General features: G+C 46.1%; 1 protein-coding gene across 1 annotated transcript; it reads left to right on the plus strand.

The window, feature by feature from the left end:
• Positions 1–909: 909 nt before the first annotated feature.
• On the plus strand, positions 910–1,906 carry LOC109291985 (probable G-protein coupled receptor 141). The gene has a single exon (XM_019509239.1). The coding sequence runs from the start codon at positions 998–1,000 to the stop codon at positions 1,904–1,906; it is 909 nt and encodes a 302-aa protein (XP_019364784.1). The 5' UTR covers positions 910–997.
• The last annotated feature ends 9,756 nt before the right edge of the window (positions 1,907–11,662 follow it).

Genomic DNA, 11,662 nt, shown 5'->3' on the forward strand with positions numbered 1-11,662 from the left:
GCCGACAGAAAAAACTTCTGCCAGCAGAACTTCTGTTGTTCAAAGAGATAGGAAACAAATCCAGCAGCGAACTGCTTCTGCTTGCATACCCTAAGAGGCTTGCATACACTACACATTTCTGCTAGGGGGCTCTGCATCATACCTTTAATGTTCAGCTATGGCAGTAACAGACCCTTAAAATAAACATTATAAATGTGTATTGTGCTACAACCTCATTGTAACAGAAAAGTCCACTAAGAGAAGGTGTTTGCTATGATAAGTTTAGTCAATCTGACAAGTCTAGTAATGAAAAAAATGACTCCAGGTTTTAAGAGTTTTATAACCCAGGGTGTTACTACAAGTAGGATTTGTTATAATGAGGTTATATGGCGAATATAAGTACATTATACGCAGATCCCCCCAGAAAAAACTCTGCTCTCAGTCACATCCAAAATTTGTGGCTTCAGTGAAGAAGCATACGGATAACATTAACATCAAGCCCTTAGAATAGAAATTTGTGTTACAAATAAATAAAACGGACTCTAGTGACCAAGCAGCAGTATTCTAGCACAGTGTCGTGTCTGTGGCAATACCTGTGTAGCTCTTCAGGAGTAAAGAGCTGTCTTTTTAACAGATGGCAAATAAATCTGGCACTCAAGTAATCTGACCAAGAAGCTATCCTGCCTTGATTTTATAATAACACTTCATAACTGTTTTTAGTTTTATGCCTGGTAGCATGGTACTATTTTAATAAGTTGAAAAAATTCCCCCTATCTTTTCCACCCCTGAGAGAGCTGTAAATTCAGGTTTTAGAGCTGTTCTTTCCTCATCCTTCAGAATATTTCCATAATAGATACAATCAATTCCATCCCAAGAATAAAATAAACCCAGACCCACTAGGATTATGTTTGTACCACTGGAGCCAGAATGTGGTTGTGGACAAGTCCAGATTTAGTATTTAATCACACTGATTTTTTTTTCTCTCTCTATTTTCTTAAGAGTGCAAGAGAGAGATTTCATGAACATGACTGGGGAGGCACCAGCGTCCAATACCACTCAGCATGAAATTGCACAGACCATACTGACTACAGTGTATTCAGTAGCCTTTATTGGAGGTGTGACTGGAGTCCTTGCAATGTCATTTTTTCTAGTTAAAATGAACACTCTGTCAGTGACCACCACTGCAATCGTGAACCTGGTCGTGGTGCACAGCCTCCTCCTCCTAACGGTGCCATTTCGGCTTCATTACTATATTAATGGGAAATGGGTTTTTGGACTGCCCTTTTGCAAAGCAGTGAGCGCTACACTTCACATCCACATGTACCTGACTTTTCTGTTCTACATTGTCAACCTGGTTACCAAGTGGCTCATCTTCTTCCAGTGGAAGGACAAGGTGGAGTTCTACAAGAAGCTTTATGCTGTGGGGGCCAGTGCTGCTGTGTGGACTGTAGTCTTTCTCATTGTGGTGCCCGTGTTTTGTTTTCAATATGGGATCTTTGGGAGATATGAAAATACCACATGTTTTAATTTCCAAGAAGAACTAAAGCAAGGCAATGTGAAAGTACTGAACTACATCATGATTGGGATTGTACCCTGCATCACTTGCATTCTTTTGGCTTTGCAAATCTTCATCATTCACAAGGTGGTGAAAAGGCTTTCAGGCTCTATCTGGTCACATCAAGAATTCTGGGCTCAGATAAAAAACTTGATTTTCGTAACTGTCATAATCATTTGTTTCCTTCCATATCATCTTTTTAGGATCTATTACATAGAGCATGTGAATGAGAATAATCAGTTAGAAAATTGCAATGAAATCACCTTGAGTATAACAGCTATCAGCTGTCTTGATTTATTGGCATTTGTGCTGAGTGGAAGCCGTCTTAAGCAAAAGGTTATTGTGCTCCGAAACAAGTTTACCTGCTGTTAGCAGGGGCGGGCAATTACTTCGGGTGGAGGGCCTCTTACTGAGTTTTGGCAAGCTATCGATGGCCGCATGACAGGCAGCCAGGGGCAGATAATTATCAATTTTCTAAATTTTTAGGGGCCCCATAGGCAAGATAGAATGGCCTGGCGGGCCGCATCCAGCCCATGGGCTGCATTTTGCCCACCCCTGCGTTAGCATCACTCTCCTTTGTAACTTGTCTTCCATACTACAGTATTTGGGGGAGTGGAAGGCACATGAACTTTGAATGTATTCTTTTAAATTAAGGCCATTTGACACCTGAACAGCTGCAGGTCCCCTGTGTCACACACTATTCAGGCTGCCTGGACTCCCTTGGACCTCCCCACTTGCAGCCCACTGTGTGGGCTGTGCTGATTCCCAGCCCCTCTCTGCCTGCCCAACCCAGCACCTGGACTCCCTGGATGCACAGATTACATGGATTCCCCAGGCTCCTCCTGTCCTCAGGGCAAGGGCAGGAAGCAGAAGCTGGAGGAAGAGAGGGGAGTCCAGAGACTCTGGCAGCGGCAGAATGAACAGTGGAGGGAGAAGCAGCCAATTAACACATCAACCTGTGCACTGCAAGTTGGACAGCCCTCTTTTAAATAATAAACCAGAAAAAACAAGCCAGAATCATTATAAATGCTGTAAATATTTATTATTATAACACTTCAGCCTGTGGGCTGCAAATTGGACAGCCCTCTTTTAGGTAATAATTAGCAAAAATGAGCCAGAAATATTATACGTGCTGTCAATATTTATTTTACAGGCCTCAAAACCCAGAATACATACTTGATTAGGTGAAAGTTTCCCACAACTAAGCACTAGCCTATCAGAATAGGTATCACTGTGTGATGTGAAAATGGAAACCCTAGTGGCAATGCCATTTCAAAGAGGGGAAAGAGGAGGAGACCAAGATGATTTGTACAAAATTGTGTGTGGGAAGGACACAAAATAAATATTAAAAAGATGGTAACTGATGTAATAAAATGCAGTTTTGAAATATGTAGATTATTGTGCCTCTCATGTATATGTTAATTCAGTAACAACCATGGGTGGGTCCAGGTTTGTGGCAATACGAATGCAGGAACACACCCTTTTGGGGTGGGGTACATATGCATTGAGCAGATGATGTGGCCACAGCCCACTGCTGTGATCCTGGATCCCAGGGAACTCTCAGCAGCTGCTGAGCTAGCTCAGCAGTCTGGACTCTTCCCAGAGTCCTTGATTTTGAGGTGGTTCAGAGTTTGGAGCCTGCTGCCCTTCACTCTGCTGAGTTCAGCAGGTGTGGGCGGGAGGGGGAAGGGGGAGAGGCAGAACTGAAGAGCTCCAGTGCTGCTTGAAAGCAGGGGTTCTCAGAGGAGGATTAAGATTAATTTGTGTCCTGGACCCCTGGGCCCATCCCCCACGGCCTGGACCCTACCCCCAACCCATGCCCTATCCTGCAGCCACAGGCTTCATCCATGGCTGGGAGAGTGGGAGTAGCAGCCAGAATGGGATGTGCTACCCCCTAGGCCTGGGGCAGGAGCCACGGCTTCTCCCACCCACAGGTCCACGATGGAGTAGGCATTGGAAGTGCAGAGCTGCTGCCCACGAAGCACGTGAGGCACAGACTAAGCTCTGGAGGTGGGTCCTCCCCCGCCATTGCATTGAGGCTCATTCTGTCTGTAGCAGCACCCAGCCAATGTGCAGGATTGCAGCTGGGCCGCCCCGGGACCTGGTTGCACTGGGGCTGTTCTGCTGCTAGCAGGTTCCGGCCATGCACTGTGCCCGGTTCTGTTCCCTGCCACCGGCATGACTGTGCCTCCCCACCCAGTACCCGGGAGCCACAGGCTGCCACCTTGCTCATGCCTAGGTCAACCTGGCTGCCGGTTTTGTCCACACTGAGCCAGGGGCCCCTGGGCTCACAGTCCCAGGTGGTTCATATGTTAATCCACCTGTGTTTTGGGGGGCAGTTAAATTACAATTGGCATGTTGATTACTCGGAGGAGCAGAACATTGCATTGAGTCCATGGTTGTTGCAAAAGCTTGACGGCTTTACAAACAGCAAGGGAACATTGAGGACCCATTAAAGTCCATTAAGGTGGTACATTAAAGCCTCAGAGCAGAATGAACTCAACAGGGACAGAACTCACCTCCTCAGTTTTTGCTAAGGACATCTTTTTGACAGCAAGGGAAATTTTCAGGACCCATTAACCATCCTTGCCACAGTGGGCATGAGTGTACTAGCTCACAGTACAATCAGACCTGTGGGTATTCCTGGACTTTTAGCAGGCAGCCCCACCAAGCCCTGGACTCCTGCCTCCCCCAACCATGCAAGCCCCTGTGCCTGATTTGTGGATAAGTGCTTACTGTCATGAAAAAAATCATACCTAGAAAGACACTACAACACAAAGCACATCAAATATGAAATTTTGAGGACAGGTGCATGTGGACAAAATTACAGCCCTTAAGAAGAATTTGACTGCTCAGGAAACAATTTTCACAAAACCAAGGAAGGAGATGGACAGTGTTGTTCAAGCCAGTTACATGGTGAGTAAACTTATCGCAAAAGCACTCGAGTCTCATTCAGAAGGAGAGTTTGTAAAGGAGTGCATCATTGTGACCACAGCTTTATTGGCTCCAGAGAAACTTAAATTATTTGAAAGTGTGAGCTTATCTCGCGAGACAGATTCAGATCGAATTAACGATATGGCTCAGGATATTAAAATGTCTCTAAAAGATTCTGCAACTGATTTTGAGTTTTCTAGTCATTGGCTATTGATGAAACAGACATAATGAGTACAGCTCAACTGGCTATTTTTACATATGGAATCACACCTGGTTTGGGGGTTTGTGAGGACCTGCTTTCTTTAGCAGCAATGCATGACACTACCAAAGGTGACGATATATTTGAGGAGGTAACATCAGCAGTGCAAGGGTTTCAGTTATCATTTAAAAAATGAAGCGGTCTTACTACTGATGGTGCTCCAGCTGTGAATGGATATCAGAAGGCATTAATTTCTCTAGTCAAGAAAGAAATAGGTTGCCTCAACTTTGACCCAAGTAAGTCAATTGTGTGTTATTGTATCATCCATCAAGAGAATCTGTGCACACATTCAGTGCAAATGAACAATGTAATGTCGATAGTAGTATCAAGCATTAATTTTATTAAAAGTAGAGGATTAAACAGCTGTCAGTTTAAGGAGCTATCGATGGACCTTGAACTGGAGTATGGTGATTTAGTTTACTACTGTGAAGTCCAGTGGCTGAGCCGAGGGAGTATGCTAAAGTGGTTTTATGAATTGAAGGAGGAAGTGAAAATTTTCACAGAGATGAAGGGAAAACCTGTTGCTGAGCTGAGCGACGTGAAGTGGCTCTGTGATCTGGCATTCATGGTCGACATTACTCAGTACCTCACAGAGCTCAATGTAAAATTGCAAGGTCCTAACCAGCTTCTTACTTCCCTTTTTTCAAATGTAAAATCATTCAAAGCTAAGTTAAAGCTGTGGCAAATGCAACTGGAAAAGGGCGACATGGTGCATTTTCTAACCCTCCAGGGACAAAAACCTGCATCAACAGCAGAGTACACAAGGGAGTACAAAAATTTACTTCAGAAATGTTGTGAGTGATTTCAAGACCTAAAAGTGAAGGAACTTGAATTAAACATTTTTGCCACACTGTTCAATGTTGAAGCAGCCAATATACCCAAAAACTTTCAACACGAAGTCATACAACTGCAAATCAACAGTGAATTTATGGCTAAATACAAGAACCTGCCGCTGCTGGAATTCTACAGATTCCATGTAGGTGCTGATGAATTTCCAAACCTGAGGAGAGATGCGTTGAAAATCACATTGCTATTAGGTACTGCATACTGTTGTGAGCAGTTCTTTTCAAGGCTTTCTCTTGTGAAGAACCACCTGTGTGCCAGATTAACAGATGTGAATTTGAAGAACCAGTTGCGAGTAGCAACCTTTTTAGAGCCAGCAGACATTACAAAACTCACCAGAGAAATGCAACCTCAGCCATCACACTAAAGAAGTGGGTGACTAAAATATTTTATGCTTCTCTCTAAAAAAGTTACTTTTTACTTGTGTATAGGCTGTGATTGATTTTTTTTCTATGGGTCAGTGGCCCGCAATAGGAAAAAGGTTCCTCACCCCTGGCCTAGACTGAATCGACTCCATCAGCAGTGGCTATCATATGTATGGCTAGGCAATTCAGCACAATGGCCACCTGACCAGCATCTCCATGCTGACGATGGCGGGGTGTGCTGCCTGCCCACATCTCTGTCTGCCCTATGCTTCCCACAATTCCTCTGTCCAAGACATGCTAAAAACCTCTCCTCTGGTCTCTTGAATCTTATGGAGCATGCAGGCTGCCACTACCAAAGCCCTTATGTTTTCTGGCTCCAACTCAAGCCTGTAGTTCAGTAACCTACACTGTGCTTTGAGGCAGGCAAAGGTGCATTCAACAGTCATCCTGCATTTGCTCAGATGATAGTTGAATACCATGTTTTGCAGATCCATATGGCTTCATGAGCTAGGGCTGGAGGAGGTAATCCACGTCTGGTATGATAAGTGGGGGGACAGCAACACCATGGATCACTCTATCAGGGATTCTGGGTGCATATTGTCTTTGCAACTTTGTAGAAGGTTCAGTATACAGTGCTGTGAAGGAGTGAGAGAGGGTAAACAGAGCCCCCGGCACCTTATGTGCTGGGCAGCTGAGACTAAGGGAGGAAGAGCGGCCGGCAGTGACAGAGAGGGAAAATGAAAGTAAACAGAGTTTACAGTGTGAACAGATGGCGAGGCTGCAGCTGGAAACCAGAAAAGAGGAAAAGTAATCACAGCAACATTTCCAGAGCATGCTCTTGCTCCGGATTGGAGGAGGGAAGCTGCCAGGAGGTATTTCCAGCCCTGGAGAGGGGCAGAGAGGATCAATTCCCTGCAAGCTATTGAGAGGGGTGGCTGAGCATTCCTGCAAGAGAAATGAAGCAGGAGCAACCAAAGAAGGAGGCATGCAGAGGCAAGCCTACACAAGGATTTTGATAAAGTGCTGAAGTGGAGTAGCTGCTGAGGTTCCTGGAGGGAAGCAAGGAAGACTTCTTTCTCAGGTTAGAGCCTCTCTGGTGGGGCTTCACTGTGCTCAGACAAGAGATCCTACCAGGAACTGTGTACGCTCGCCAGCAGACCTGCATGGATCTGTACTGAGCAGCATTAGATTGACTGTTTTTTTAGATATGAGAGATTGATCCCTGGGTAAAGGGGACACAGACTGAATCTAAAGAGAGACTGAAACAATTGTGTTTTGAGGTGTTTAGCCCAGGCTAAGGCATCCCCTGGATGGGGTGTGTGTCAGACTAAGACTACAGTCATCCAGGTGGCAGGCTACAGAGGGCTGAGCATTAGATCATTGGGCAGCATCAAAACCAGGCTGAAGAGGACCTTCAAATTCCATTTGGAGTGGGTAGGGTGGGGTAAAGTGGAGGTTTGGAGCCCCACAAAAGAAGACAGATATCGAGACCTGAAGGATCACCTTGGGGTATTGCCTCCTATTAACATTGTACCAACGAAGTCATGGCAGACTAGAAAAGTAAGCTCAATCTTCTGGCCGACCAGGCGATCTGAGGCTGAGGTCCATCTTGCCACCGCCTGTAGGTAAATGAACTCTTGGCAGCAGCAGTAAGACCTACAATACCTATAGTCATCACAGGTGCATTGAAGTCAGTAGCTGCATGTCTGTAGTATCAAGTGCATCCAAGGACATCACCAGGGCATCCAAAAGCATTTGGTACTCCTCACTCACTCCATCAGGGTTCATTGAAGCCATGTTGTTTTGCAGCACACAGCACCATCAAGGTTCACTAGGGGTGTTGACTGAATACCTAGGCTCATTGAATAGAATCTATTAGCATTATAACTGCCCTGCTATATACAATTCAATTCCTACATGGGTCAGGAGGCCATGGGCTGGGCGTAGGCTCAGCAGAGCTTTTGGCCTGCAGCAAGGGTAGGGGTGGTGGTGGAGGGGGGTGATAAGTCATATCCCACCCATCCAGTAAGAACTTGTGGGGTTTAAAATGATCCCAGAACACTGCCATTCTCCCAGGGGTTCAGATACTGGCATTTACTGGACCAGTAAATAGGCACACCAGGAAGTATCACCCCATCAATGTACCGCACTCTGGAATAAGCCAAGGTTGAAATGTGGGTGTGGGGCACCAGCGCTATATTTCAATACCTCCCATTGGCACAACACCTATGTCAGACATCAAGGCACCAGAACCATGAAGTGATCTTGCAGTCACAATGGTCCAAAATCTACTCACACCTGGTTTTGAGTAGGGCAGCATTAATATCCCCGCTACATTTCTATGCTGAATACACCAGGTTCCTGTAACCTGGTTTCCTCCCAAAACTTAGGATTTTGGGATTTTGGCTGATCCCCTCCTATACCTCCGGAAATTCGTCAATCACTCATCTTTAAAAAGTGGAGCACTTAGCCAAACACTGAATGGACAAACCCTAATTTTTCCTTCCCTACACACCAAATGGACCCCCAGAACAACTGAGCAATTTATAAGTGGCACAGTGGGGGAAGGGGATGTGTTCTTGAAGGAAGAGCTGCCAGCCAAAGACTCTTGGATGTGCTTGGCAGTGAACCATTATGATCTATCCATCTGGGCAATGGGGGATCACTTGGATCAGGTTCTATCCTTGTGGGCAATGGGGGACCATTTGGGCCAGGATATGCATATCACTGATGTTTTGTTAGGAAAGGTCACTTGAGCAAATTCCCTTGACTACTGGTACTAAGACACTGTTCACAACTTCACAGGTCCATGTAACAAGGAGACTAGCTCCAACCCTGTTACAGAGGTATTTACAGCACTCACTAACTGGGAGCTGGGGGACTGAGTGCAGAGAAATGATGTCATCAGGCTGCATCATTAAGTCTGAAAACTCCCACACCAAACAAAAGAAAGAAAATGAGAACCAGAAATAATTGAAGTGAGGAAACAGCTAAAAACCACCAACAGCAAAGTTACTTCCCCAGAAGGGGACAAAGAGTGGAGAAGTGGCCGAGCACAGTTGCTGAAATCTGTGTGGAGGCACAGAAATTTACTAAAATATTGAGAGAATGAGATGCTGCTTGGGTACGAGTAGAGAAGACTTATCAATGAGAGCAGGGTGAATTCTCTTCTTAAAGCAAAAGGCAGCAACTGATCCAGATGAAAAAGTCTAGAAGCTGTGAGGAATTTATAGAAGATTTGACTTTAAAATGGACTATGTAATAGCCAGCATACTTATCAAAGTGACTTCAAATACAATGTACTTTGATACTGAACCCTTTTGTAGTGGGAGTACTGCTATAATCCCACACGTAAGTCATCAACCCCGGTTTATATGCTAGTGACCTTTCTTTTGTTTATAATTTTAGATATTCTCTCATCAAGGTGTGGCAGGAAAGTTATTGGAAGGAGAGTCAACTACGTATTTTCCAAGCAAGTCAAAAGGTTCGTGAAGCTCCCAGAATACCTGTCACAGTATGCATACATTGAATTTCAGAAAAGGTTCTTATAGCAGCCCAAAAACTTTTCCAGAAAGCATCTTGCGTTCAGGAGGGCACACCTAGCTAAGAGACCACAGACTGTCCTGACACTCCTACAGGAAACACATTGGACGTGTGGGGTGACTGCTCGCAGGAGCTGGTGGGCGGGAACATCCAAGATCAAGTTATCCTCAACATGGAACCAGTCTCCCCAATACCTTGGCTGCTGAGCACAGAGGAGGTCGCTGCATTGGATGGAACCGTGCTTTCCCCCTCAGACTCGTGTGACATGGCAGAAGTTCTAGAGACCCAAAGATCAGTTTCTGTTCCAGAGACGGAAGAGCATCCATGGCCAGACTTGTAAATACTGGGGAATGGGCATTATACCCATTTGTGGTACTGTGGGAGGCACACAATGTTTCACTTCCCTTCAGGTAGATGTGCTGTGGGTTTTCCACAAGTAGCTTAGGAGGGGGTTAACCTTTTGTTTAATGAGTGGGGATGAGATCTCTGACCACGAACACTTTGTTTTCCAATTCCTGTTACCAGATACTGCATCAAATGGAAGCCGGGGACATGAGCCTGAATCATGGGCACCAGCTTGCACTGGAGCAGAGTGAATGTGCAAATTCTGGTGTGGGGAGGGGAGAGGGGGTGCACAGAACAGGGGTACCTTGGTAACTCGGGGTGAAGCGGGACAGAGTTTGGGTGGTGGTGGTGGGCAGATCCAACACAGTCTGCCCCATATTGTATAATGGCACTAGTGCTGGTGACCAAAGGCAAACGGCAGGATGTGAGAGTGGGACCACCCGTGTTGCCTGCAGCAGCACATATCCTCATGTGCTGCATCCCACTGCACCGTGCCCCTCTGCATGTCTGTGGCCAGGGTGACTCCATGTTGTGCCACCCCTTAATCCACCCCTGGTTCCTGCAAGGACTTAATAACCATGTGGGTACCTATCATGGGCACCTAGGAGTGCTTTCATTTGCTCTTAACAGTAAATGGTGCCCTGCCAGTCCTGCACCCACAAGACATGTGCCTGGCCAGGGTGCCACACTGGGTGTGCTCCCCCGACTCCCAACATTTATTTTTACCGCAACACCCCCCCCAAATCTGATCTGCAATTTTAACAGGTTTTGTAGTTTTAAAAGTTTAACAAACCCCTTTATGGGTGCCTCTGGCAACTGCCATTGCTTTTGCAAGTGAGGAGAACAAAGCCAGGAAGTCTGGCTTGAGTACGTTATAATGGCCCGCATTGAAAAAGGAAGTGCCTGCCCATCAAGTCTCTCCCTTTCACCAGAACACACATGGAACCTGAAGTCCAGCACATAGAAATTTTGATTTTAATAATTAAACATAATTGATATATTACTGGTCTCCCATAATAGTCATTCAGGCAAAAATGACACTTCTGTTCAGGCTAACTGAAAACCTCTGGGGAAGTCTTCCCCTGCCCAAAGCTCAACTTGATGGTGGGCTGCCAACTGACAGCCCCTCCATGCCCACTGTACTAACTATATGTACTTGTAAAAGGAACTGGCTTTTAGATGCTTGTTACAGATGGAAAGCCTTCTTTGGCCACCCCACACCATGCCTCTTTGCATGTGATCTTGAGGTGTTCGGGGACCCTCAGCTGGACTGTCCCCTGAGTACAGATGTTGGCTCTGCAGAGACAAGAGACAGAAGCCTTTTGTGCAACTTTGCAACATTTCACAGATTCGATGCGCTGCACTAAGTGCCGTCCACTGTCTTTCCTCAGATTGGGGCTTGACCAAGCACAGGGATGCCCACTGGGAATGGTAAGTCAACCAATCAGAGCCGGTGGCCAGGAGGCCACTGGATGAACACCCCCCCCACCCCCACTTCCCAACTTGATCCACTGGGGCCAGCATCCCACTGGGTGATGGCCACAGGTAACTGTTGCCAACACTCCAAATCCTTTTCCTCACTCCCCTGTCTGCCCATGAAAGACAATTACTGTGCTCCACTGCTGCAGAGCCCTCGGCGCCCAGGCTTGGGTCACATGGGACTGCAGGGCAACCATTATGAGGGCCTGGCCATGCAGCCACCATCCTCCCTGGGGGACTCTCCTGGAAGGTGCCCCGGGGATTGTTGAGAGCAAATTAAGATGCTCAAGGCTGGCTCATGTTAGGTTATGGGACCAGGACATTTCAGGTTAGTAAGGTCATTCACAGGTGAAACTGTAA

The sequence above is a fragment of the Gavialis gangeticus genome, unplaced genomic scaffold (genome assembly GCF_001723915.1).
Source record: "Gavialis gangeticus isolate Ggan-Ray unplaced genomic scaffold, GavGan_comp1, whole genome shotgun sequence".
Taxonomy (NCBI): Eukaryota; Metazoa; Chordata; order Crocodylia; family Gavialidae; genus Gavialis; species Gavialis gangeticus.

Excerpts from the sequence above, each read along its gene's own strand:
- LOC109291985 (XM_019509239.1), top strand. The coding sequence starts at position 998 with ATGAACATGACTGGGGAGGCACCAGCGTCCAATACCACTCAGCATGAA.